This window comes from Rhea americana, unplaced genomic scaffold, assembly GCF_003343005.1.
Source record: "Rhea americana isolate MKP2758 unplaced genomic scaffold, rheAme1 scaffold_84, whole genome shotgun sequence".
In the NCBI taxonomy this organism is placed as follows: domain Eukaryota; kingdom Metazoa; phylum Chordata; class Aves; order Rheiformes; family Rheidae; genus Rhea; species Rhea americana.
Genome location: NW_028187023.1, coordinates 1,323,558 through 1,350,117, shown reverse-complemented (window position 1 = coordinate 1,350,117; position 26,560 = coordinate 1,323,558). Strand labels below are relative to the sequence as shown.

Here is a 26,560-nt window from a genome sequence, read left to right as displayed (position 1 = left end):
GCTTGTCTASTTGGAACCGACAGACATCTATCTGTCTGTAATCAATGCAACTGTGCATATACTGGTATACGTATCTTAATGCTCATTCCAAATTTATTTTAAAAATCCTAGTTCCAACCTCCCTCAGTTTTTTACTGCAAAGAGCATAGATAAAAAGGAGAGATAGAAGAGGGAGTATATGGTTTTACTCCAAATAAGCAATTATTATGTAACYTGTCTTTTCCTTACTGCACTAGCAGTGAACATCCCCACCCCTTAGCAAGTAACAGTAATAACTATGAAAAGTTAGCTAGAAGTGCCCCCAAATAATCCAAATGAATATCAGAATGAGTTATGGCAGTATCTAGATTTCGGTACTGAGCTGCACTGCAGCATTTACATTAAGAGAGAGAAGAAAACAGATGACATTTAGAGAACTGATAGAGGAATCACAGTAGATAATGTCAGTAGAATACAGTCTGGGATCTCAACCCTGATGCACTTGTAAGACCATACTGTGCTGAAAATGCTGCCATTTGGTTTGCAGAGATAAGCAGAGATGATACCACCCTACATCAAGACTGGCTCCACTTGTTAAAAAATTGCATATTATGCTGCTTCTGAAAGAYCCTTTATCGGGTTTGTAGGGATTTATGGGCATTAGGCTGTATGTGGATAGAAATTCCATAAAACACCGTTTCTGGCAGTTAATTCAACTTAAGTTGCTGTCAAGGAAGAGCAGTCTACTCTCTCCGCATCTGTGCAAATGCAACCGTTTGGAGGTCAGTGTGTGAACTGAATCAGGATACAGGTCAAAAAAATGATGCTTCCTCACTCACAGAGCCTATTGCATAAGGAAACAACTCCTACTGTCTTTCTCCCGTAACTACTTATATAGATTTCAGGAATTTAAAGATAAGCTTCAACAAAAAGTAAAATAATGACAAAAATGAAGCAGTTAAGGAAAGGAAGCAACATTGATCACAATATAATTATTCCAGCCAACAATGTGATCAACTTTAACATTAATTCATTGCTTTAAAATACCCCTTCAGAGCAAGAAAACTATTTTGGCTAGTACTTAATTACCTAAATTGTATCCTTTAACTCCACAAATCCATTCTGTAGTAGGAGTGCTGAATGGGAGTTGATGAAAATTGACAACAATAAGAAGAACTAGCCCTGGATAATATGAAGCATAGTAGGAAGGAAGTTAAAGAAATTTTGATACAGCTCTGTGTGTAGGGGTTCAAGCCTTTATTCAAATTCGAGTTAAGGCAATGTTAGCTGTGAACACGTAATGTCACCCGCACTGAGCAGTCATCAGCAGCCAGATATTATGCTGCCAACTAAGTGTAGTTAATCATCCCCCAGGGCAGAATATAGATCCTTACCATAGCCTACTACATCCCAGTTCTTACGATGATAACAGTCTCGCTCTCTTTTAACTTACTTATTAAAAAGGATGATAAAAATACCATTTTCTGTACATTTTTAAAGAGGTTCTGGTGAACCTGATTTGGCATCAATGTTTGCTTTTATTGTTGAGCTACAACTTAGCAATTCATGCAGAAAGGCAATTACTGGAGGCTGAGTACACTCCTAGAAGTAACTAACCTGCACTAGACTGTCATCCAGACACATACAGGCACGTATCAGTTAATGCCCAGTATAAGATGCAAACAGGATAATGAGTAGGAAGTGGGAGATGCAGAATGGAGGGCATATACACAAGAAGCATATGTACATAATACCAAGAGAGAGAAAAAGGTTACATTAAAGAAACCCAGGTGTAAACTTACTGCTGAACTTCTATTTCTGTCAGAAGTACTTCTGTCAATCTGATTGATTACATCTGCAAGAGTATCCATCCTCTGAGGTTGGTAGCTCCATAAAGAGCTTTTTTACTCTACAAATGGACTGGTAAAAAAAATCCATCTATCTATGTATGTATCCACAAAATTCTAAATTTAATATTTGTTTCTTGGAGAGTCCAAGCTTAAAAGTGTTCAGCTTATAACAAATGATAAAAGTTTGTCCTCTTGCTCTCCAAACTCCCTCAGAGATCTGAAAGTCAAACTGACCTGTTTCCTTTTCAGGTTTGATCATTTCATCAGCACCATTAAGGTGCTGCAGGTTAAATCCTCTCCTCATTTATACTCACGAATTCTAATGGGGTATTAGAATAAAAAGAATTACTTTCCCTTCTGTTATTCCAAGTGAATGTACAGAAGTGAGGTCACTGGAGTTGAAGATTTTTATTACATATGCACATACATCAGCACATTCCTAACATCACCAGAATCCAGCATTCCTTCCAACAAATTCAGTGCACTATAAGCCACTGGTATTTCTCCATACCTCTAGGGCCTCCCAAACTCATGTTCCAGCCTAACAGGACCCTGCTCTTATTTCAGTTCTTTGCAACCAGTCCTGTGACTGTGCAACTTCTGCAGATCCTACCTGTCCCAGTCTCTGCACGGGTCTGATTATTTTCTGGCTGCCATTTATGATTTTTATACATATATATACAGCATCATGTATACAGCATCATAATTTCTGAAGAGATTTTTTTCTGTAGTATTGATAACTTCTGGATACACCATGGAAAACATGGTTGCAACCAATGGCAAACTCCTGGTTCACAATTATCATCCTTTTATTTGTCATTGCCAACTACAGCAGCATTATGCTTACTGCTCTCCTTCAGCAGTTTCAAGTAGAAACATAAAAGGGTCATTCATATCTTTTTCTGACTAGGAAATAATCGTCCCCTCCCCTATAACTTGCATTTAAGTTTGAAAAGTCAGTAAGCCTTTCATATGTCAAGCTTATTCATCATCTTCAGTGTTATAACATTAGCCATGTATTATAGGCAAAAAGTTAGAAGGCTCATTATAAGACCTGCCAAAAATCAAGAGAATGTCAAATCTTACACAGACGGAACATTAAAAAAAAGCAAAAAACAAAACAAAAAAAAAACCACAGAACTGAGAAGTTGTTTCAGCAAAATAAAGAGAAAAGTATGAGATAAGAAGAAAGATAATTTTCTTTAATCAAAAACAAAGTCAGAAATCACATTGACAAGGCAGCTGCAACACTACAAGGATTCTTCTATTCTTTAGATTCCCTTATCAGAATATTGGTTTTGCTTTTCATGATGTGACGATTTCTGAGACAATGTAAACCTTGAGATGTATGAAGTATGCATTAAAGTAACATCAAGACTACAAACTCAAGAGCAACTCTTCTTTGATGGTTCTGTAGCACAGAGATATTGGATGACAGAGAAGTGCTGGTGAGTCATGTAGGGGCAAAAAGGGATGTAGGGGCAAAGAATATGGGAGAAAAATGGAGCATTCTGGAAAAAAGATTTCCCAGATGAGAAGCTGAAATAGAGAAGACAATGCAGAATAGGGAGCACAAGTTAGGGAACTGAATCAAGAGTAGAACGAAGAAAAAAGYGGGGAGAAAAAGATAACTGCTAGTTTTCTAGCACTCCATGGGGAGCAAGAAATCTGGTTCCTACTCACAATATAGTTTTTGAACTTTAGATGTAAGGAGGTACTACTTATTTTTTACTTTCCACGTTCCTATGGAAAGTTTGGGTTTATTTTAGATTTACATTTTGATCAAAGGCTTATAGATAAGTGGGTATCATCAGGCTAAGAAATCAAACAGAAGGCACATTATATATCCATCAAATCAAGACTACACWAATAAGAAATTCTCTTCCATCTGAAATCTAAAAGATGGATCTAGAGCAGAGGTGGACCAAAGACTACTCATGAACAAACAGAAAATTCCAAGTTTCTTATACAGTTCTTACAGTTTTGCTATGTTTTGTTTTGTTTTGTCAAGAGTAGAATACCATGGGTATTTTACTATACATTTTACTAGGCTATCTTAACATAAACTGTATTTTCAGCTATATTCTCATCTAAAATAGTTCAGTCAGGACAAATAGCAGTGCTATCCCTCTGCAACAGCAGTCAAGGCTTTAGCTCGTATTTCCTCCAGCCGTGTCACCTGATTTGAAATGCTCATTGATGCATAATACTATCCTGGATAAATGTCAAGATATGTTTCATAGCTGCAGTACCTCCATACCTTACCCTGCTGAGAATGCACACTTCTCCTAACACAGTAGGGTTCTTCAAAGCTGACAGAAATTATTAGCAGTGCAGGTCTACTGGTCTGCATAAACCAGACTATAATTACAGTAATGTCTTAAAAAAGACTTCTCATTCTATGAATCTTAGATACAGATGTTTTAATATGAACAGAATCACGTCTATTGATTTAACTCACATTTGAGCTGTTCTTTTTTCCATAGGAGCCAATTCTTTAGAGAGGAGCACCATGCATCCAATTCTGCCACATGTATCATTAAGACAGAAACTCTGCAGGTGAATTTTAAAATTCAAAATTGAATTACATTGATAGCATAGCAAATAGATAAAATTAAATATTGACTTGTAAAATGAACAGTGCATGAGAATAAAAACATGAAGAAACTGAGTGACTCAGTGGGAATAATACAAAGATACCATTGGCAATGTAGCATTATGATCTTTCAACTAGTTGTTAATTTATGAAAAATATGGTAGAGGTATATGGTTGGTTTCAAGATCATTAGAACTTGTGTGAACAACTTCTCCCACATACATACACAATCTAAGTTAAGTGCTAACTGGTGATTTTTGCTGACAATCTTATCAGGATGGCCAAAGATGGATTAGGTCATGAAAAATCAAATTAGGCCAAAGACTCTGTACATGTCTAAGCTGGTGCATACAGATGGACTCTTCAGTTGTCAGTGGTTCATAGGGAACTGCAAAGAGATCCACYAAACAGGCAAACAGCATGCAATACACGGGCATTCTTTGCTGAGGAAAAGAGATTAAGGGAGAAATACCAGGGAAACATCAGATATTTCCATTGTTGTGGTCTTGGCTCTAGTCACTCTGGTCCAAAATTCATTTCAAATTGAGAACTTCAATTCTCCCTTTCAGCAGTACTTACTGTAGCCAAGGAGCAGCTATAAAATTTCCATATCGAGAAGGAAAAAAACAAAAACAACCCCCCCCCACCAAGCCCCCTGCAACTTTCCACCCCTTATCTTCAGTTTTGTGTGGGTTTTTTTTAGCTGGACATTTCAAAACAATATTTGCCACTCCACTTCAGCCCCTGGTTCAGTTTTATCCACTGCAGCTCTAACTAAACTAAAATATGCATGAGCACAAACACAGAACAAAATATTTCTATGCCCACTCAACTTTTTTCCAATCTGTCCTCTTTTTAAAATTAGCTGAAAAGCTCTGATACAGACACACTTCAGGAAGCTTGCATATTATTAGACAGCTCTGTTGTAAAGAGCAGTTCAGTCTATGACACAATTTTGCATTAAATTACTTGAACGTAAGTAAAAGCACTAGCGGTYTCCTGAACAGCTATTAATGGCTAATAATTAAAAGATTAATTATAATGCAAGCTTGCTACTTACTTTTTAATATTTATTACCAGTTTTTGTAAGATTCTCAGGGTTTTTATTAACAATTAAACTATTAAATATAGTGTGCTGAACGAAGAAAAATTCTTGGGTCTGTCTACTTGCTACTTCCAGAGAGGACTCTACTAGCATGCCACATCAGATGACAGCCAGCTCTGTGCCACAGTTAGAGTGGCATTGAGCCACAACTAATAAACCATGCAGAGAGGGAAAGCATGCTGGCTTGCACTCAGCACTGTGCTAAACACATTTATGCCTCAACCAGCCAGCTCACAGTGCAGCCAGAGCTCCTTTGTACTTGCTCACACTGACTTGGCAAAAAAAAGGTATTAACAAGGCTTGTCCACCAAAACGTGCAATTCAATTAGAACTGAAACAATTGTGCATCATAAAATTTTAACAAAGCTCCTCAGTGAAAGGTTTTCAAGAACACTTTGTCATAAAATTAAATATTATGTTTCCTTTTGGTTTTCCAGTTTAATTTCATGTTCAGTATTTCATTCTTGTAGGTCATCGCATGTTGCCCTTTGTAATTTCTGACTGGAAAAGTATAAAATATTTATTGCTTAGTTCATCTGCTTTCCTCTTCCTGATGGACTTCCTTATGGCTAGCTTGTTTTCACTTGATATGTTTAGCCTCGTTTGCTGCCACTGACATATTAAATTTAACATTTAAGCTATCAATTCAGTTTTTCTTTCTTAATCACCAGCAGCACTGAAAATAAACAAAAATCACCATTTGCCTTTCAAGAAGAGATTTTCATTCAAGAAAAATGTTTATAAGCTCTTCAGCTTGGTCAATATCCTTATTTACAGATAGAAAATTATGAGAAACTGATCCATAAGGTCAAGACGAGGCAGATTCAGATRTAAATAATTCCAATTCAAACATGACTATGCATGGTATATTCCATACAGAATTTAAGGACAAAGGAAAAACACATAATTTATGATCTCTAAAATCTGACTTTATAATTCAGAAGAAACAAGTCTATAATCCACATGTAACATCCACGGATGTGTCACTGAATTCTAGTAAAGTGCAACGGGAGCGTATTTTCAAATCTGAATAGCTAACAGAAACCTGAAACTAATCTTCAATATTACAGTTGCATAAATAAATTTAATTCTCTGAAGCAGTCTTACTTAGCTTCCTCTTTGCAAATCACGTGGCTATATTGATGATGCATAATCACCAAGAAAAGACAATCATGGAGTCCCCCATTCCTGAAGGAAAGGAGATCAGTTCTGGAAACTGTATTCTTCTGTATACAAAGGTTCTCCCCATCGTTAAAATGTCAGTGGTCTGATCTACCCTGTTACTCAGCAGGCCTGTGTCTTAAAAAAACTTATTCCTTTGGGATGTTGTAATTGTCTAATCTAAGTATGCCTATCTTTTTCTGGATACACTTAGAGTCATAGTTCTTTTCCAAATAACGTATGTTTCCAAATCTGCGTTTACTGAGTGCCTGGATAATTTCTGACCAATGATTTCTAGAGTTTCACCACTTTTTGCTTCACCAATGAGCAGTTCAACATCAGACTTTTGGAAGTCTGCTGTCCATCATTACAGAGGACCTGATGATATGATAGCTTGATACTAATGTATCTAATAAATGGAATGAACTCTTAAAAACATCCAGCTAGTGTCCTGCCTTGTGTGTACAGAAACATAAATAGTACAAAGAAACCACCACTTAGTATGCCAAAGGAGCAGCAAAAATTCATGGTCTTGAGAAGACTCAGTATTTATGCCATGACCTCTAATTAGGAGGAATACTAAGGGAGGGAGACAGAAAGAAAAGATGTGAAAAACAAGCATCTTTCTGCTAGACTAAGAAATTCTCAATTAATAAGGATGGTCGGCTTCTCATTAGTCTGCCTTTCTACAGCTGCAGAATGTGAGGTCTTGGACAGGAATAGTTCTAACTTATCTTGAGTTAGGGAGAATTAAGATCTGTTTTAAATTTGGAGAGCAAAGTGGTTGGTTTGGAAAAAAGAAAGCAATTCCAATCTTCAGCTGAAATGCCACTGAAACAAATTTTAAGAGAAGTCATCGCTGCATACAGAAATAGATGGAAAGAAAAAGACATTTTTAACCATTGCTAGCTTGCTACAGATTATTTCTATCCTTTTGCAAGGGACATGTCTGTATATTTTTTTAAGCTATGCAGAAATAGCCAAGCTGGCAAGCTAACGAAAAGCTTAAGACAGCAAAAACAGTGCAGCCACAGTGACGCTGAAATCAAAAGATATGAACAAAACCTTTCTAAGAAGCTGAATGCTCATTCAGTCTACACTGAGCTCTGTGCTGCTGTAATCACATGACAACCGTCACTACTTTAAAAATAGCTTCTGCATATCTATACATGCAGCAGTCACTGCGCTGTTCACATAAAGTTTGTTTCTTCATTTACACAATGAAAATAACAGTATCTCATTAAAGGTAGTAAAACTAGTGACTGGAAAGGTTTAGATCCAAAGACAATTTTATGTTGTACTAGAGCATGCTACGTATGCACAAGCTCCACAAAAAGCATAATCAAGCCTTTTTGTTTAGCACAAACAATACATTGGCTAAATAGATTGAGAGTGCAAGGGCTACAGTGCTGGCTGTGGTTTGAAGTATGCGTAGGAGGAGGCAGGACAACAGGAACTGCAAATGGTACCCTGAAGGGAGGCAAAGAAATAAAACTAGGCATGCAGCTCGCTAAGCTAATACTAGGATTTCTGTGCAAGTACGTTAGCTCATATTGTCTTCTTCTATCAGGTTTAAAAAAAAACTCRAGGGCTTCTTCATTTGTTTCATGTAAATATCTTCAAAATGTTCTGCTCAACCATGCAGGCAGAAGAGGAAAAAATACTTCTCGCTGTTGCTGACAAACTAGAGAAAAGGGAAAGAGAAGGTTTCTCAGTTTTGATTTTTTTAAAAACATACTTCATTAAATTTTTTTCACAATGCAKAATTGAATGATCTGTATAATGTCTTAATATTAGTTTTTAAAATACAAATCAATGTGAAATCTTCCAATCTTGAGTACTCATATACTACTGATGCCTATATATAAACAAATAATGAAGTGTAGTAAATACATGGATACTACATCTATATGATCGTGAATATAACTTTTACCTAATCTAACTTTTGGTCACAAATTCATTCACTGAGGATGTATTTTTAATGTTGTAAACTTCTGAAAAACTGATACACAGCCTACTATTAAAAATAAGAATCAGTCTGCCAAAAGTGTTGTTTCTTTATCCATCCACCTACAAAACTGCCCTTGAAAGCAATCTGCCTAAGGCTCATGGCAGACAACATTCAATCCTAGGCCAGGAAGATGAAGACAAAAATGTACTAACGATATTCCTTCCTACTTTGCTGGTGAATTCTTGGTTTTCAGAAGAGATTCAATGCTGAATGATCTGGAGAGAATGCATTTGAAAGTCAAATTATATCCACAGAGTACTGAACACAGTACAACTAATTCTCTTATAAAATTTAAAAACTGTCATTACAAGATAGGCTATAAATATAGCTAAAAGAAAGTAATTTCAGGTTCTGAGAACGATTTTAGATGGTTTTGGGTGGGGCTATTAATTTTTGGCTGGAAAGGAAAGTTTGCAATTGCCGATACATACAAAATACAGGCTGCCATCTAGGATCCATCACGCTGAATGCATGAGTAGGTGGGGTTGGATGCCTGCCACTGTGAGCATGAGCATTTCTGGGTTTAGCTGCTTATTTTGTGAAAATTATTTTATCTTACAGTTTTCATTTTACTTCTCTTCCTTGGATTTTTTTTTAAACAAAATTGCTTCCATCATAAGATTAGTTAAAAAAAAAAAAAGATTAAAAGATGTTTTTATGACTATTGAGAAAAAAATTAGATTTTTCTTGAAATTTTCTTAGTAGTTTGTACTCTGGAACAGAAATCTGAAATATGATAGGATGGCACTTCTGAGATCTCTCATTTACCCCTGAAATTCATCCAGGTTTGGATGAAAGTGAACTTCTAATCTGTATGGTACTGTTGTTTGATAGTATGAGAAAAAGAATTTATTCAAATTTTGTTCTCTTAACTTTCAGAGCATTGCAATTGTGGTAATGCCTGCACAATACAGTTTGCTGAGGCACATGGGTTTAATACACATACAGCTAGAGCTCTGAGTGCAAACTGAACAAATCAGCCGTTCTGGTTACCACACTCATCTCCACAATCATGAATATAAAGCCATCTCAAAACAATACTGGTAAAAATCTTTAAATTGCACTACCCTGTATTCTCTTTATCTGCATTTGAAAATATAATTGCTTATTAGTGCATTTCCAGGATTACTATCTGTATAGTGAGTGCCTCCCTAGGATCTGTCAGAAAAGTTTTTTAGGTGAGTAGAAAAAGAGAAAGCTCCATGACAGATGTCCTCACTTTTGAAGCACCTTTGTACCTTTTAGTGCATCCCTTGGAAAAATAGATGTAGACAAAAAAAGTACGCAAAACAAAGCACAACAGGTATCAAATCTATTTTAAAAATAGATTTGTTATTTAGGACTTTGTTAAAATAGAAAAAGGAAACATTCCAGTTTTGTTACACATTAAGTAGCCTCTCCATCACCTATTCTTTTGTTGAATGTTTCTGTTACTGAATAGCTCCACATATTGCACTCAGCTATACAGACTGTTTATTGTACAGTATCTTTATGACAAGCATTGTGGGAAGAAAAGACCTCTCGGTGTGTATTATTTAAATATATAATTCTATCATGTCAGTCAAATGACACTCTAGAGCATCTTGTATTTTCAATGACAACCACCTCTCTGAAAATGGTATCAAGAATAAATTTCATCAGAACAGTTCAATKCCAATCAAAAAGATCATTTATTAGAAAAGGTTCTCATATCCCAATCCCAACAACCTATAGAAAATTCAATTTCTGATTTCATACATATTCAATTCAGAAATAAAGAGGATGAAATTGGAGGTATGAGGAGAGATGCAGTAGCTAAATAAAGAGCAAAAAGCTTAGAATAGAATTATTAAGGGTTTAAAGGGAAGCACTCAGTGTTGTAGTGCAACTGTGGTTCTTTGAAATCCCTGCCTACAGAAAATGACTTCAGGTAATTTTTGAATACTTGATGTGTCAAGTTTTGAACTTCAAGGCTGTCATCATCCAGAGAAAATATATCTATATTATGGTTATGCTCTTACGCTGTTATTGTTAGCATGGAAAAGGGGGGAAAATACAAGTGAAGAGGAATCTATCTATGGTGAAATTCAAGTTACAGGGAGGAAAGGCAAGAGAAGTGTACATGAAAGCAACAGAAGAGTTATCACAGGGTCATTGTACTTCATCCTTCTTAAATCGCTGTCTGTATACATCTCTATTGCACAGGATGAACAACCCTAAAAAGATTTAAAGAGTCTCCCAGAACAAATGATGGCAGGATGATTCTTTCTAATTAAGAAAGTGACCTGGAACTTCAACAGAGTGCACAGTGCTGTGTAAGACCATAAATACCTCTCCAGGTAGCAATCTTCTGTGTCCTAATGGCAGGATTCTTCCTGAGCTGCACAGGCTCCCTGTAGCTGCTCATCTCAGGAACGTGCAGCTAGGTACACATTCCAGCTAGGTACTCTAGCATAATTTTTCTGTAGTAGAACATCCATTTCCCCTGACAACTTAATCTATATGGCAAATACATACACAAATTACACAGACGCCTTCCCTAATTAAGACACTCCTTCAATTATTTATAGCTTTGACAAAATTTATCCTGTCCTACAAGTCTCATGTCCGGAGGTCGACTCAAGATTGATTTTGGAAGAAAGCTTCAGAAGAGCATTTAGTCATTTTTACGAGTGAGATTAGAGGAAAGTTTCTCCTGCGTAATAAATTATTCCAACTCCTTTGCTGAGAGGCTTTTGTGCCCCCATTACTAGGACTACCAAATTTAAATTCAGCTGTGTCAGGAAAGCCTGCTCTACTTTCAAGGACAAGTCTTTGCTGATCCTCTGGAAAAAATGTTCCAAGTTAACATGTGCTCCATTATTCATGAGATTACTATTCCTGCAATACGAATATAAAAACTGCCATACCAGCTCAGTTCAAAGGTCCCTATAACTCAATACATTGTTTCTGATGTTGAGAAGCAACAAACGCTTAGTGAATAAATACATGACACAGAGCATGGATTGTCCTCTGCTCTACACTCCCTGCTCAGTATCTTCAGTTTGGGAACTTACTGAGCTAGAAGCTGCATGCAGATCATCACATAACAAGAGCCATAGTTTCATAGCTGGTTGGTACATCAATCTAATCCTTTCTTCTACCTATTATTTATACTTGACATTTCCACAAGTTCTTTTATCATTTATGCAATATTCAGTTCTGCTACACTTGAATAAGTATGTACTTTTGTTCATTTTAAACCTGCTGTCTGATTTTTTTTTTTACCTGTCACAGTTTCTGAACTGTGAAAAATGTATAATTGTCTCTCTTTAACTTTTCATGATACTCATTTTGTGTACCTCCACTACAAGTTTTCTCTTGTTATGCTGAAAAGTTCTAGTCTATTTAATTTCTCCTTGTGTGGAATCTATTTCAAATCTCTGCTTAATCTTATAATCCATATTTATCCGTTTTTAGAAGTTATTTAACACAGTATGTAAGTACATCCCAGCTTTATACAGCAGCACAAACAGGTCTTCTGTTTTGTTCTCTATTATTCTTGCGGTAAGTCTTCATACATTGTTCTCTTTTCTGAAACTACAGAAATACACTTAATACACTGCCGAGTATTATAGGATCTTCTCAACAAATCAGCCACAGATGTAGGTTAACCGAGGATCACCACTGGACCATCTCTCCTTTACACACAATATTTTTCTTTCTCCTATCTACATAGTATGAGCAGATAACCTAATACAAAGAATAATAGATCTAAATATAAGCAGAAASAAAGATTAGTGTAGGGAAGAATGAGATTATATTGAGCGTGAGGTTAGCTGGGATTAGGAAGAAACCTTGAAGTTGCAAAACAGGCTAGAAATGAGGTTTGCATGAGGCAGAAGGGATTGTTGGGAGTCACAGAGCCACCACGATTAGCGAGCTGAGGAAAAGGGCAAGTACAACAGAGAAAGACCACTCCAATAGAAGCTGGAGATGGGAAAACCAAGAACAGGAAGAATGGAAAAAGCCAGATAAGGTCCCTAGAGAGTGGAACTAGGAACAGTGGTGCATTTGGTTTGGATGAGAAGACAATGACTGTGAAAGTGAACCCAGACAGATGTCCAGCATAATACCTGGGCTGCRTATGCCCTGAAATTCAAAAGCAAATTACAAACTGTAAAAATACACTCAATCCAGTGAACACCTCTACATGTTAGTCCAAAGTATTTTCATTAACAATTATTACAAATGATTACCAAAAGAAATCTTTTGATGCTTAACTCAGCCTATGACTGTACTTGGTGCATACATCTCCTGTATCAAGACATTTTGATCTGATCCTGAATATACTCAGGCACAAAAATTTTGTCTGTATTCCCTCCAAATTCAAAGAAAAAACCCCACAACTGTAAAATGACTCTTATGTTTCCTTGTATGAATGTCATATTAAGTCTCTTTCCTGTTCTGTTGGAGAATACCAGGTATTAAGGTAAAGAACTGAAAAACTGCAACTGGAAAACTGCAAAACTGGCATGAATTTTGAGTGAAAACTGCAGCAGCTACTTTTAAAATTTTTAAGTGTACATAGAAACAACTTCTAATAACTTTTGTGAGACTATCCAGGTTTAAATTTGATCAACATTTCATAAACCAAGTTTTGAGTAAATGTGTTTTTCTTTTCAGACATAAGCAATAATCATAGTAATTGTAGTAAAATGTAGTTAAAAACAGCAAAAAGACAGCTTTTCTTTAAAATTTTTTAAATTTTTGTTTATAAAGGAAAATTCAAGTATACTTAATAAAGCAACATAAACTATAACTCTGAATATAAAGAATCCAGTGTATCTCCATAACTGTTGATGATACATAACATTCAGAAAGAATCCAAACAGATTTTCAAGTTTCCAGATCAAATTTATAAAACACATAGGAAAAGTTAAAATTGAAATGCAGGTCTATTAAGAGTCACGCAAACATATCTGGCATCTGATTATATACCAATTCTCTGAAATAAAGCAGGGCACATATATTGGCATTATTTTTGTTACCATCATAACATTTTCAGCATTTCTTTGGAGACAGAAGATACCTGACATATTTACACATGTATTAGCTTAGGGGGTATTTAATTTTGTTTGAGGCCACAAAGCATTCTGACCAGCTTGCCACATATTACAAACTAAATTAAATAATCTTTCTACTTTTTTCCCTTTTTTCCCTACCTCATCTGGTTATAGGGAAGTAAAGAATAACAAAATGTGCCAAAATATGATATGTTTTACAGTCCTATTCATAAATTCCAGGTGTGATTCTATCACACAAGAATGATGCAAAACATCTTTCCATAATAAAACCATTATTAAATAGAGTAATATCAATTTTTGATTTTATAGGTTATTAAGAGAGATAATAACCAATAATTTGATTATTTTCTATCAGGATGGTGAAATACGACCATTTTGTTTTTGCATAGCCTGTAACCTAATCTTTTTCTATATTATTAAATACGTACTTCTTCCAGCTCCTCACTATTCTTCTATTCTTTTATTGTCTTTCACCTTGCTTCTTGCTCCAGCTTCTGGATTTGTATAATAACTAACCTAGGATAATTCTATTTTGGCTTATGAATGTCTTCTATCAACATAATTTAAGCCACTGAAGAATGGAGCAGAAAGCATGTTTTAAATAACCTGTGATCACATGAGGCACTTGTATCACTTAAGCTAACTGCATTTTCAAAGTAATTACCTGATGTCTACAAGGCCTTATTTAAMCTTTTGATATCAAATAATACATCAATTATGAGTTCAAAGTCTATGGGAAGTGAAATAGTAGAATATGGAGATAACTATCACCTCGCTACAGGGAAATCATASTAACTCTGCACTGGCCAACGGTGTAGGCGGCTATCCGAAGCCGCTGGAGGGTTCACAGTTAAGATCATAAGAACAGCTCTACCACGTTACATCAAAAACCTATACAGTTCAGCAGACACCGGTTACAATTTAGGGGAAAATAAGATTCTTCAGTGGTTAGACAAATCCAGACTAGGAGTAGGATATACAAGTTAAATRGGAAGGTAATCAATAAATGGAATACTTTACCAAGGAAGAGAGTAGAATCAATCTTTAGAACAAAAAGATCACCTAAATTGGGTATATCACAATTTTGGCAAGCAGTTGCAAACTCTGCCTGCGGTCAAAGTAGATAACAGTTTGTCTCACTCATTCCAGAAACGGATCACAAATCCATCAATATGGCAAGAGGCCAACTGTATTTATACCAACCTTAAGAAGTGCTTATTGGATTTGGCTCATCATTATCAATTACTTTAGGTAGGTGCCAGCTCTTTGGAAGTTTGCCACGTACAACTTTTCCGTTAGATACCGTACTTAAAATAGACTGCACTTCTGTTCCTCACGAGTATTGACTGCCCCTTTGCACAGAAGCGTACTTTGGACTGCCATAATACTATGGGTCCTCCAGTTGTCCTGACACAGATGATCACTTTATAAACTCTCATGATACTGACAGATAAGCAGGGAACAAGTGAAATATTTTTGTAAAACGGGCCCACTCAAGAAAGCATGTCCTAATACAGTCAAATAATGGGAACAACTGAGCATAAACTCCCACTAGAGTGCTGCAACAAAACAAGACATCAACGGATAGAATGAAAGACGAAATATTTCCTCTCTACACTGGCTTATTGAGACCAGCAGTGAGAAAAAAACCATACATGCGTGGCATCCACAAATTATAACAGACACTGGAAAACTAGAAAGGTTGCACAAAGGTCGTAGACTTTACGAAGGCTGAAGCAACGACCTCTAACGAGACACTAGTGCTCGAATTCCTCATTTTATAATTATTGCAACATGGGTTTTTATAATCTTCACCAAGAAAGAATGTGCTACTGACTTTCAAATGATGGGCAAAGCCCAAAATGGATGATCTACGATAATTTCAGTTATGTTCAAAAACTGCTACTCTTCCTCCATTCCCATGTTTAACAGCCACCACGGACTTTTACATCCAGATATTAGTATTATATTTATGAGGTCTTCAAATCTAGAGTATAGCTTATGTATTCTGTAAAAGAAAATAGTAACAATCAGACCTTCTCAAGATTTCCTTCATCATCTTCAGTGGACTAATTTTCAGTCCTTAAACGACAGCTTCTAAAACTCTCGTAGTTACTTCCCACAAAAAGCGTCCAGATTTTTGACCTCAGGTTGTAAAATGTAAGAAGTTGGTGACAAAAAGACTTCTTCTATCAGAGTTCCCATAGACAAATGGAATTCAAATTGCATCCTGGAGTTTCTAACATAAAGCTACTGAATTTGTGTATTATTAACATTTTGGCTGTTTTTCTAATAAAATTACATGGAGGGTAAATGACATTTTCTTTTCACAGCTTGTACAAGAGAATTCTTCTGCAATACATAGGTACTAAAAACAACTTCAGACCTCCTGATAATTAGGCACACCTGATACAAACCAGACACTAATCAGAATACCCTCCAGTGCTGTTTTCACAAAGTCTCATTTCAGAGCAAAGCCACATTTTCAACCTTGCAGAACAAGGACTGGTCTTAGAGCTTTCTGTAGTAACAAAAGAGAAGCTTTGTCTGTGATGGAGATAAAAGTGACAAGTAACAACAGAGATTCCGATATAGCTTAGAGGACTGTATCAACTAGCTAAGTTTCGCAAGAGATGGACAATATTCAAAATGCATTTCATATATTATATTGTCCTATTATACAAACCACGTATACTTTTTTGATGCTCCCCTTTAGGTGTATTATATAGTGTCACACATTAGAATGCACTGAGAATATGTACAGTGACAGAGACATTCACAGAGAAAGCACCAAAAACTTCATGTAAATATGAAGTTGATGTCTAATATTAGGTCCCCAAGAAAAGAGAAAGTTTGTTTACAGAGTAAATGAGCACCAAAAGAATYTTAAATTGTAAATGATAAACTGGAAAGAGGATGAACCAAATGTTATTTTGCTATTTCAGTGTGAAAATTTTGAAAATTAAACTTTACTCTTTTCAAAAATGGTTGAAACATCTCCTTGACTGACACCATCAGTTGTTAACCCCATATTGTCCTGTTGCATTTGTCTTGTACTATAAGGGATTCAGAAACCACAGCACCTTAAAGAGCCAGCCACAAAAAGCTGGGCTGTTAGATGAGATACATGTTAGATCACTTCTTCATATTCAAGGCTCTCTCACACAATTACACATTGTGGAAGAACTCCTAATAAGCCCTCAGTAGCAAATTTCCAAGCCTATCAATTTGGGAAGACAAAACAAAGTATATACTTTCCTATCATTAGGCAGAAAGAACCAGACTTCTTTTGCATTATAATCTGTCATACAGCAGACATGTCATGAGTAGTCCTTGAGAAGTAACAGATGTTTGGAGTTTTTTTATTCAATCTTTCAAAATGATAAAAGACGTACTCCTTGCAGTTGCTTAGGCTTATGCTATAAGCACCAGAAATCCATTTAATTTCTTTTGTAGATTACATTAATGGATTATAATCTTCTTCATGTAAATTATGGTCAGGGAAGGAAACTAGAAGTTTTCTCCACTTTGTGTCAATGGCAAGGAAATTCATCAATCTACAACAAATGTAGTTCATCCTTTCTGAAAGTAATCTCCRGAAATGATAAATACAAAACTTATAAATCACTAGTATTCACTGTGTGCAGCATGTGAATGCACTTGCAGCTCAAAATGACATATATAATTCGCTAAAGGAAAAGCCACTCAAAAGGCAAATTTTGGTTGAAAATTAAGTTCTTTGAAATAGCCTCAATTTGGGCACTTAAATTTACATAGTCATTACTGAAAAAATAACTACTGCATTTGTTCTGTGAATCCTAAGCAGCAATTATACTTGTCTTCTGTTTTTCTATTTTTCAGAGTTATGAATTATCAAATATTAAATCATTATGTCCAAATTTCTCAAGTGTACACATATAAATGCAGATATGTCATTTATCTGTAGCAACATGACAAATTCTGCATCTAAAAACGCCCTATAACTGGAACAAGATACAAATATGCCTTACTTTCTGCTATTTTCCTGCAACTACTGAAATATATGCCCTTGCTATTGTAAAGGCTCATCACATTAAGACTCACTGTGGAATGTACAATCATTCTTGTTAAAGAAGTGKTTTTTTTTCTCCTGCTTCTCTTCCCACCACTACAGGTGCTACATTTGCTTGCTTCTCCACACCAGCAAAAACATTTTCTGCTAGTAACAGAGTTAACTGAAGAAACAAGCAGAAGAAAACCCCAAGCCAAAAAAATAACCACCGAAGTTTGACACAATTTCAAAACTGGCTCTGAGCTTAGGAGGCTGAATTTTTTTAAGAGAAAACTACTGGGCTTCTGTACAAGTCTAGCACTGAGAAGGAAGACCACCAGTTTTGCCATGATGTAAAAATTAGATCATCTGCTCTACACTTGAATTAAAACATATACTCCTGATAGAAATAAGTGTATCAGTTATATAAAAACAACTATTAAACAAAGAGATTCCACAGATCAAGACAACTTAGGATAACATAACTATCCTTCAATCTCCTAATGTATGTGTCACCTTCCTTGTTTAAGGAAGGTGACAATTTGCATACAGCTCCTCCATAGAAATACTACATGCAGAATCCGTTACGTCTAATGACTGCTCTTACCCTGAGATAAGGCACCTTTTACTATATGTAGTCATTGGGTGTCAATTCATGAACAGAAGGTGGTAGAACACAATGTGGTTTTAACTGTATTGGCCTGTGTTAACAAGCATATAGCATACTGGCAAGCATACCGCCACTAAAGCACTAAGTGTACTTCATCATACTAAAACTTTGTGTAATTACAAAGCTACTCACAAGAATATCRCGCAGAAGCTTTTCTTTGCTTAGCAATAAGAGCCAGATACTCACAAAGAAGGGTCCTGGACCAGATCTTTAAGGTTTATCCCACTACGATCCTCGGCAAGGTTCCTGAAGCAACTGTCACTCACTAAAAAAATAAAAATAAAATTAAAACAAAACAAAAACAGAGAAACAAGAGGTGGAAATTTAAGAACAGAATGCAGTTTTGTTGATTAAGTAATAGTGTTTGTCTGGGGTTGGCTGTAATAATGATCATTCATATACAAATTCTGATTTTCAATGAGGTTTTAAATGATTTGCTGATAAATTAATTCAGTGGAAAGTGATAAACTATTTATCACAGGTTACACAGAAATAAYCTGTTTCAGCTGCTGTCCTTAATACTTCTGCACCTTCTGTGGCTACAAGAAATCTCAAACATAACACTAGATGCTTATGTATACATAGATACCAGCGTACTTAAGAGTAGAATTTTTAATCACGCACAGTTTGGTATTATAAAAATAATCAGAAATATTGAAAGTTACTATGTGTTTAACATTTAAGTTTACAACTGTTTGTGAATTAGCACAGATGTTTAATATAAGCAATAGCCAAAACAATTTGGAGAATAAAACTATTCAAACAGCTTATAATTCATTTATAAAATGTAAGAACTCTTACATTTTATTCTAAGTAAATTCTTACTGTAAGAATTGAAGAAATTGCCATGCAAGTAATTTCACAGAAGTTAAAGAGTATTAATGTGCGTTGATTTTCTTTACTATATTAGAAAAAAGATTTGACCCTGAAACCCCAAATTCTTTTTCTTTGCTAATGTTCTTAGCACTTGTACCCCATTCACACACGTAGACTMATTTCTCTTAAACAATGCTATAGTCAGCTAGAGAGGGGAGAGAAAAAAGTAATGCCACAAATGCTTTAATAAATCAGCACAAGTTCAAATGAATTATTTCTGACTTCGTCAAACTTTCTGAAGGACACTGAGGTTGTGATATGGCCAAAATTTATGTAAAGAGCTATTCACCATAATTAGCAACATAATGTGCCAGCGAGAGGAACGCTCACAAGGGAATGCATCACCGCTCATTTCCCGGAACAGGGCACGGCCTCGCTTGCATTTGAGGAAAGGGAATGCATGTGAAATCATCTGCAAAAGCAAGCGTCCCTACTTCTCTCCTTCGCAATGCAAGATACTCTTCTTTAATTTGTATCTCTGAATACTAGTGTGCATCATCAATACTGAAAAAATGCAAACCATTTCCGAAGTACATTTGATTTCACAGACGCGGATACGTTCTGTGACAGACCCACCTAGCACACTACAAAACTGCAAAACATTTCTACTAGCATACCTCATTGCCAATGCCTCTCTTGAGCTTAAAGCCTGTTAGTCTGCTGGGCAAGGCAAGTACTGGAACAAAATGGTCCAGGAAGAGGGGTTGCAGTAATTCATAGAAGAGGAATTGAGGTGTTGATTACAGCTCTCTTACAAAGCCTGACAACTAACAGTATGAGACAATAATGTCAATATATGTAAACTGTTGATACCATTAATGAGTTTATCCACTTTGCACCTCAGCCTTGTAATAACCAGTAGYTACCTAAACTTCCCATATCTGCCTCTGAAAACTTTAACAGCAACTGTTGCTTGACATATGTGRTCCCTGAAATCTAGACACGATGCAGCACGTACCAAGGTCCCCAAGGAAGCTCTTGCCTTTGAGCCAATTACCACAGATTTTCAGTTTAAACAGAAGCTACTTGGGCTGACAAAGTCCAGAACCCCTAGTTTGTCCCTCCAAAGATTATTTAACAATTATCTCTATACTAGACTGAGATTTAACTGTACTGAATTAGCAAGAGCTACTTACCTTGTAGGGATGCTCACCTTGAACATCTTAGACTTTCAGAAATACTCATTTCTATGCACATCTACTGGGCTAAACCCAAGRCCCTCCAATTTAAAAAGTCTCTAACTCTTGAGGTAAATGAGCAATTCAAAGAGAGACAAAAAATATAAACTCCAGATTTTATGGGAGACAAAAGCCCAGCTCTGTTGATTAGTTTATATTTAAACCTTGTCAAGTTCGGTAGCAAAACAGTAAACAGAAAACTTCTGCTTTCACTCCCTTCCCTTCAGATGAGATACTACCCYGTGCCAAAACGGGATACTTAGAGACTAACAAAGAAGGGCTGCTACAAAAAAAGGAGCTCAGCTACCRGAAATAGAGCAGAAGACAAAGACTTGGGTGACCTAGTGAAAAACAGAGTCATCATAAACCAGAAATACAATACAGAAATGAACTAAAGCACATCCGAATCTATGATTATTTCCAGAAATCATAAGCAAGTAATAATGCCACCTGCAAGCAAGATGCCAAAACCGGCTCCTGTAATGATCAAGAAAAGCAAGCCACCTGAGAGGAGACAAAAAGAGCTTTCTTCTTTAGCTTAGCAAAATGAGAGGGATACTACTGCTGCTGGTGTGTTTATACAGATCATCAGTGCAATAAACAGAGGGAGAAGGGGTAAAGGATAATGCTGCACCAAAAAAAAAAAAAAAAAAAAAAAAGGAGAGAGAGAGAGAGAGAGAATCATTAGGAATAGAAAGCATATTTTCCAAGAGCTAGAGGTAAAGCTTTATGAATAATCTTTCTGTAAGAACAGTGAGGGTGAGGAAGCTGCATAAGCTGGCACTCAGATTTAGGAATAGATTAAATGACACAGGAGTTGTTTGTGATGACTCAAGGAACATCTTCTGTGTCACTGTTGTTAACGCACTATAAAATTCGTTAGAGCTTATCTGAAGGCTGTGAATCCTCCCAGACTTCTCACATTTTCAAACAGCAATTAAAGAAGCCATTTATTCTGTGTTTTCATTAGTTGTGTGTGATGCCTCTTTCTAATGATTTATCATTTAAATTTACAATATTTGTGTGGCATTGGGCCTAGAAAATCTGTACTGAATTTCCACCTATTCATTTCATATCTAACAAGCTTGAGCTTCAACTCAATAACACTACCTTCTGAGCAGTGATTAGCTGAACTTCAAAAAGAAAGGACACCAAGCCATTAAGGACATTCAAATCTTTGGAGATAAAACATCAGGACTTCTAATTGTTTGCCTTCCATTAAAAAATTCCTAATTCTTTGAGTTAAGAACACTAAATGCTTCAGGAGATTCTTCTTCTTGGATTCTTTTTTTTTTTTTTTAATTGGAAAGGATTTTTTTCTTTCTTTCTCTCTCTCCCCCTCCCCCCACAAATATTTCCAATAAGTGTGTGTGTGTAGAGCGGAGCGTTTGGGCTTTTTTTTGCAGCTTGTTTGGTTGTAAACATTAACAAATTCTTAGATGGGAAAGAAAAGGATAAAAAGTAAGCAAAAAAGTTCTTTCAGTACTTTTTGAGAATAACATCTCTTTTTTTAGACCTCTTTGAAATTACTAGTTCTATCACAGGTTGGAACAGCTCTACTTACTGCAGGTGACAAAACTCCCATTCTTTTAAAGATTGTCCTTGAGACAATCTTAAAAAAAAAACAAAACTTATCCCCAGTCTTAGTTTTCTTGCATTTTATTTAGTTCAGGAAAAGAATGTTTAGTTTCTTAGCTRACCTCTGAAACAATTCACAGCATTTTACACGGGCACAGTTTAACAGCTTTCACGGATTCTTGGTTGAAATGTATGCTAATCAAGTTTATAACCAATCTGATCTAGATCCAGTTTTAAAGATGATAAAGCGTGCCTACCCTAGGTGCTAACATGTATTTCGTCTTATTTGCCACCTGCATTAAGACTCACAATCACTACAAGAAAAACCACGCTCCGTTTCCTTCTGACACGCTATCTGCAAACATGGTGTATCTTATGTCAAACACGGTGTATCTTATGTCAAACACATCCCATGACATCTCCTAATCCTCTGCCCCCAAAATACAGGCATCTTATTAGAGATCCGTGAGCGATATGATTTAAGAAACCACATTTCATATTGTGGCACATACCATCACCCTTCTTTGCACTGCTGCACAGCTAAATACATACAGATCTTCTGACACGGAGAAAATCCTTCAGAGCTGATCCACAGTCCACAGAGCCCCAGTGTCTAGTCTTTCCTCATTTCTCATACATCTCCATAGAGCCGAAATCAGCTAACTATACACAGCCAGCTAACATTTAAATATCTTCATACCCTCAAGGAACTTACATCCATCTTCTCCACAGTTCAACCTAATCTGTCAAAGTCCTTTCAAAACAAAAATCAAAACTACTAGTAAAAAAGGAAGGAGGGGGRAAAAAAAGTGTCGTTGTTCAGTGCCGGATGCACGCGAAACGCGTAGAACTCGGCCGCGCCGGCGAGCTGGAGCCTTCGCCGCGCACCGCGCGCCCAGTCCGACCAGCCGSCTGCCCTGCCCGCAGGCCTCCGGCGCGCAAAGGCGCGGCACAGAGCGCGAAGAAATCCACGGCCGGATGACCAAGTCGCATGTTTTAATGAGTATCTGGGGGCTGTTTTCTAGGTTCCAACGCAAGCAAAGCTCATCCACAGTACTGGACCCGGGGAGTGACCCACGCCAGGAAGAACAGAAATGAAGAGAAAAATACTAAATGTGTTAATGAGTTACCAACACTGCAAAAATCCCACAAAAAAACTAGAAGTACAGTGTGAATAAAGAGCATTAAGTCATACAGCTCTAAGACTTCAGAGCTTCAGGGTTTAATCAGAGCAAATTTATGCCAATTTATCCATGAGCCAGGACATACACAGCAGACAAAAAATTCTACTATAGACAAGGACTTTAAAATAAATAAATTCCCTCCTTTATTTTCTAAGCAAGACTAACACACAACTATTCTATGGACTCAATCTGAATAATGTGCACTTTTAACCTCTTGGTTTGCACGACTAATAAATCACCTGAGACAGAAGAGTCTTCTGCAAGCAATTATACAATAACAATTTATCATAAATGTATATACACAGCTCTGAACTAAGGCCCTGCAAGCACCATATTGAATTGTAAAGTGCCTAAGAATGTCCATTCATAAAAAAATCTTTAAGCTGTTCTCTTGAGTTATTAGATGACTAGATGCTTAAACAAATCAGTCAAGTTTAATAACATGAGGATAGAAGTGAAAAATAAAAATTAATCAAAACCACATATATTTATTCTAAGAAATACATAACTACCTAAACAGTATTTAATTTTTCGTTTACATGAATTACTCTTTTGCCCGATCTGGTTTTGATAAGTAAATGATATCCATGTTTACAAATTTCAATTTATTGAACATGAAAATTAGGCCCATTCCTGACAGTTTATGGAAAAATCCTTTGTAGAAAGTGGGAAARGGAGTTTTATCAAAATTGCCTGCAATGAACCCTAAATATAGRGCAATTTCCCTTTGTTCAAAATACAAATATTTTCTTTAGATATCACTTTGTATTGGTATTATTAAGCCTCCTTAAAACAAATAGCAGTGCAAAATGCATTGTTCTGAAATAGAAACACTTCAAGGCAAAATTTTCAAGTCCAACTGGAACGAAATAAAAACTATAGCAGAAGCAGTCAAGAAAAATAAAGAATTTAATACAGATCATAGAGCTTGTTGAAAAAAGCAACTACCACCATACAGTTTCCTTTTTACAATGAACTTTCCATTATCCAAAGTAAAAGAATACCTCAGACAGCTAAGGAAAAAACCTGAGCTGACAGTTATTACTGAACATACAAGGTAACACACCAACCCATATGCAGTCAGTCTGGGCTCACTAGAGTTCACTGCGTGCAGCCCAGGCTATCTCACGCTGGTTTTGGTAGGTCTTACTTGCCCAGGTGCAGCGCTGGGCACGGACTGGTGTAACGTGTTCATGCAGCGCTCAGGGAGCCCTCCTAAACCCAGACCATAGGGCAGAGACGGCGCATTTTCACCACCAACACCAGCTTGAGTACAGCAGGACCAGCACCGAGCCCCATGCAAATCTTCACGAATCTTCGCTAGCTGTATACAGCCAAGTGCCACTATCCAAGCTTAAATCAGGAAACGCCAAACAGATACACCTAAACTGACTTTACATGGTGCCAACTCAACCACAGCAGGATTTATTAGTTCAGATTTGCAGCAGTGTGAGGGCATTGAAAGTAGCCTCAAGCTCAGGAAGAAATACAGTCACATTATTCACCAGATGCTGTCCCAGTAAGCCCTTTCAGACTTCTGCTGGCTTCCCAGGGCTCTGAAATACAATACAATCAAATCACAATTTAAACAAAATTCCTACAGATAATTTCAGCTGACTATGTTGACACATTTTTCCTGAAGTGAAATTATTGGAAAAGTTGGGTGCTATTAATAGGTTTATGTGTCAATATGCTTAAAATATCACAAGCTGTGGGAATCCCTGTTTCTTTGAAATGCTCTACAAATGTACCACAGAGCTTTTCAGAACATATGAGCTGCTACTCTGGAGTAGGTAAGAGATCCAGCAGCGTCTGTCTCTGAACAACTGCTGATATCAAATCCTATAAATGAAAGTGCAAGTTCTAAAAAACAGGATTTTCAAGAGAGTTTATAGTTAGTCCACTTCTGTCTCTACTGATGTCAGTGATGATGATTTTACTGGGACTGAGTTCTATCAAAGTGCCATAGGAGGAGAGGACATCATCAGGGAACAGATTGCACATATCTAATGCTGAGATGCTGACAAAAGTATAACTCACTTCTAGCTTAACCCCCCAGCATAAGGTCTTTTATGGGGACATTTTTCGAATGGGGTAAAGAGAACWGCAACCAGAGAGAAAGAAAGTGGCTGGCTTAGGAAACAAATTACTTGTGCCAGATACTCTTTTCTTGMACAGACAGATTTCTCACCATAAAATCTGTATTTTATTAAAGAAAAATTCTATTCCTTCCCCCTAACCCTAACTCAAAGAAAATGAGATTTTTAACTTTCTCCCACTGTGTTCTTTATTCTAACATGGGTTTTTCATTATGTTTTAAACTGTGCCTATTCTAGACAGCCAGGTAATGACCATTTGCCACAGAACTGGTACCTAGGGTTGACATGGAAAAGATTCATTCGTTCCCATGTGCCCATTTTTAAAGCTTTTGAATAACACTTTGAAACGTGAACCAATGTCTCTTGCCATTTCTTCAAACTGGGAAGATTCTGAAAAAAACTTCAGAAAGTTGGAACTGATCAATTTATCTCAGTGAGCTGTGAGAAACCTAAAATTGACTTAAAAAGCTAATTGTTAATAGTTTTACTGCCCATCACTTCAGCAGATTCATTCAACTAATGTCATGCAATTACAATCTCAAATAATTCTAGGGAGAAATCATGCTTTGTACACCACTTAAAATACACTGCTGCACTAAACCTGATATACAGAATATAAAAATATAGTGTATAAAAATATACTAAGAAATAACGGGAATAAGCTTTACAATTCAGTATCTTTTTGTTTATATTTGACTTACTGAGTTGCAGCATTCAGCAGTCCCTGTGGACCACAAGTCCTGAGTCCAGGGCAAAATCCAAGGGAAAGCCTATTCGCTTCCTGGAATCTTGCTATGCTCTCAGAATCAGGTATTTTAAAGCAGTGATTTCAAAGACAGACTCTGAACTCTGTAAACAAATCATTGTATCAGTTTAAAATTTGCTTACTTTCATTGTAGGTCCTCAACCTATTCACAAAAGAGTAAATAGGARTGACTTTTAGTATTGTACAACCCTCATTCAGCTGCAGCCTCGAGAAGTCTAGTCCAATGTTTCCTTCCATGAACACTTTCATGCGTTAAAGTACGTTAGGAAAGTATTTCTTTCCTAACGTCCTATTTTTACTTTATTCTGTTTGAACTATCACGATTTTAGCCATGCTCAAAATTTTATTTCCTATTAGTTACAATCAATTTAGAATCACTAATGTGATAGGCAGCCTAAATTATTCTTCCCACTTGTTTTAGCCGCCTCAATG

General features: G+C 36.4%; 1 protein-coding gene across 11 annotated transcripts in view; it reads right to left on the bottom strand.

The window, feature by feature from the left end:
* Nucleotides 1-26,091, bottom strand: part of GPHN (gephyrin) — a 214,083-nt gene extending 187,992 nt beyond the window's left edge. For all 11 annotated transcript variants that reach the window (XM_085323312.1, XM_085323315.1, XM_085323313.1 and 8 more), the window contains exons 1-2: nt 26,064-26,091; nt 18,634-18,712 (exon numbers count right to left, since the gene is read on the bottom strand). In XM_085323312.1, coding sequence (XP_085179438.1) covers nt 18,634-18,712; nt 26,064-26,076 — 92 coding nt within the window. In that variant the 5' untranslated portion in view covers nt 26,077-26,091. The remainder of the gene's footprint in view (nt 1-18,633; nt 18,713-26,063) is intronic.
* Between the last annotated feature and the right edge of the window lie 469 nt (nt 26,092-26,560).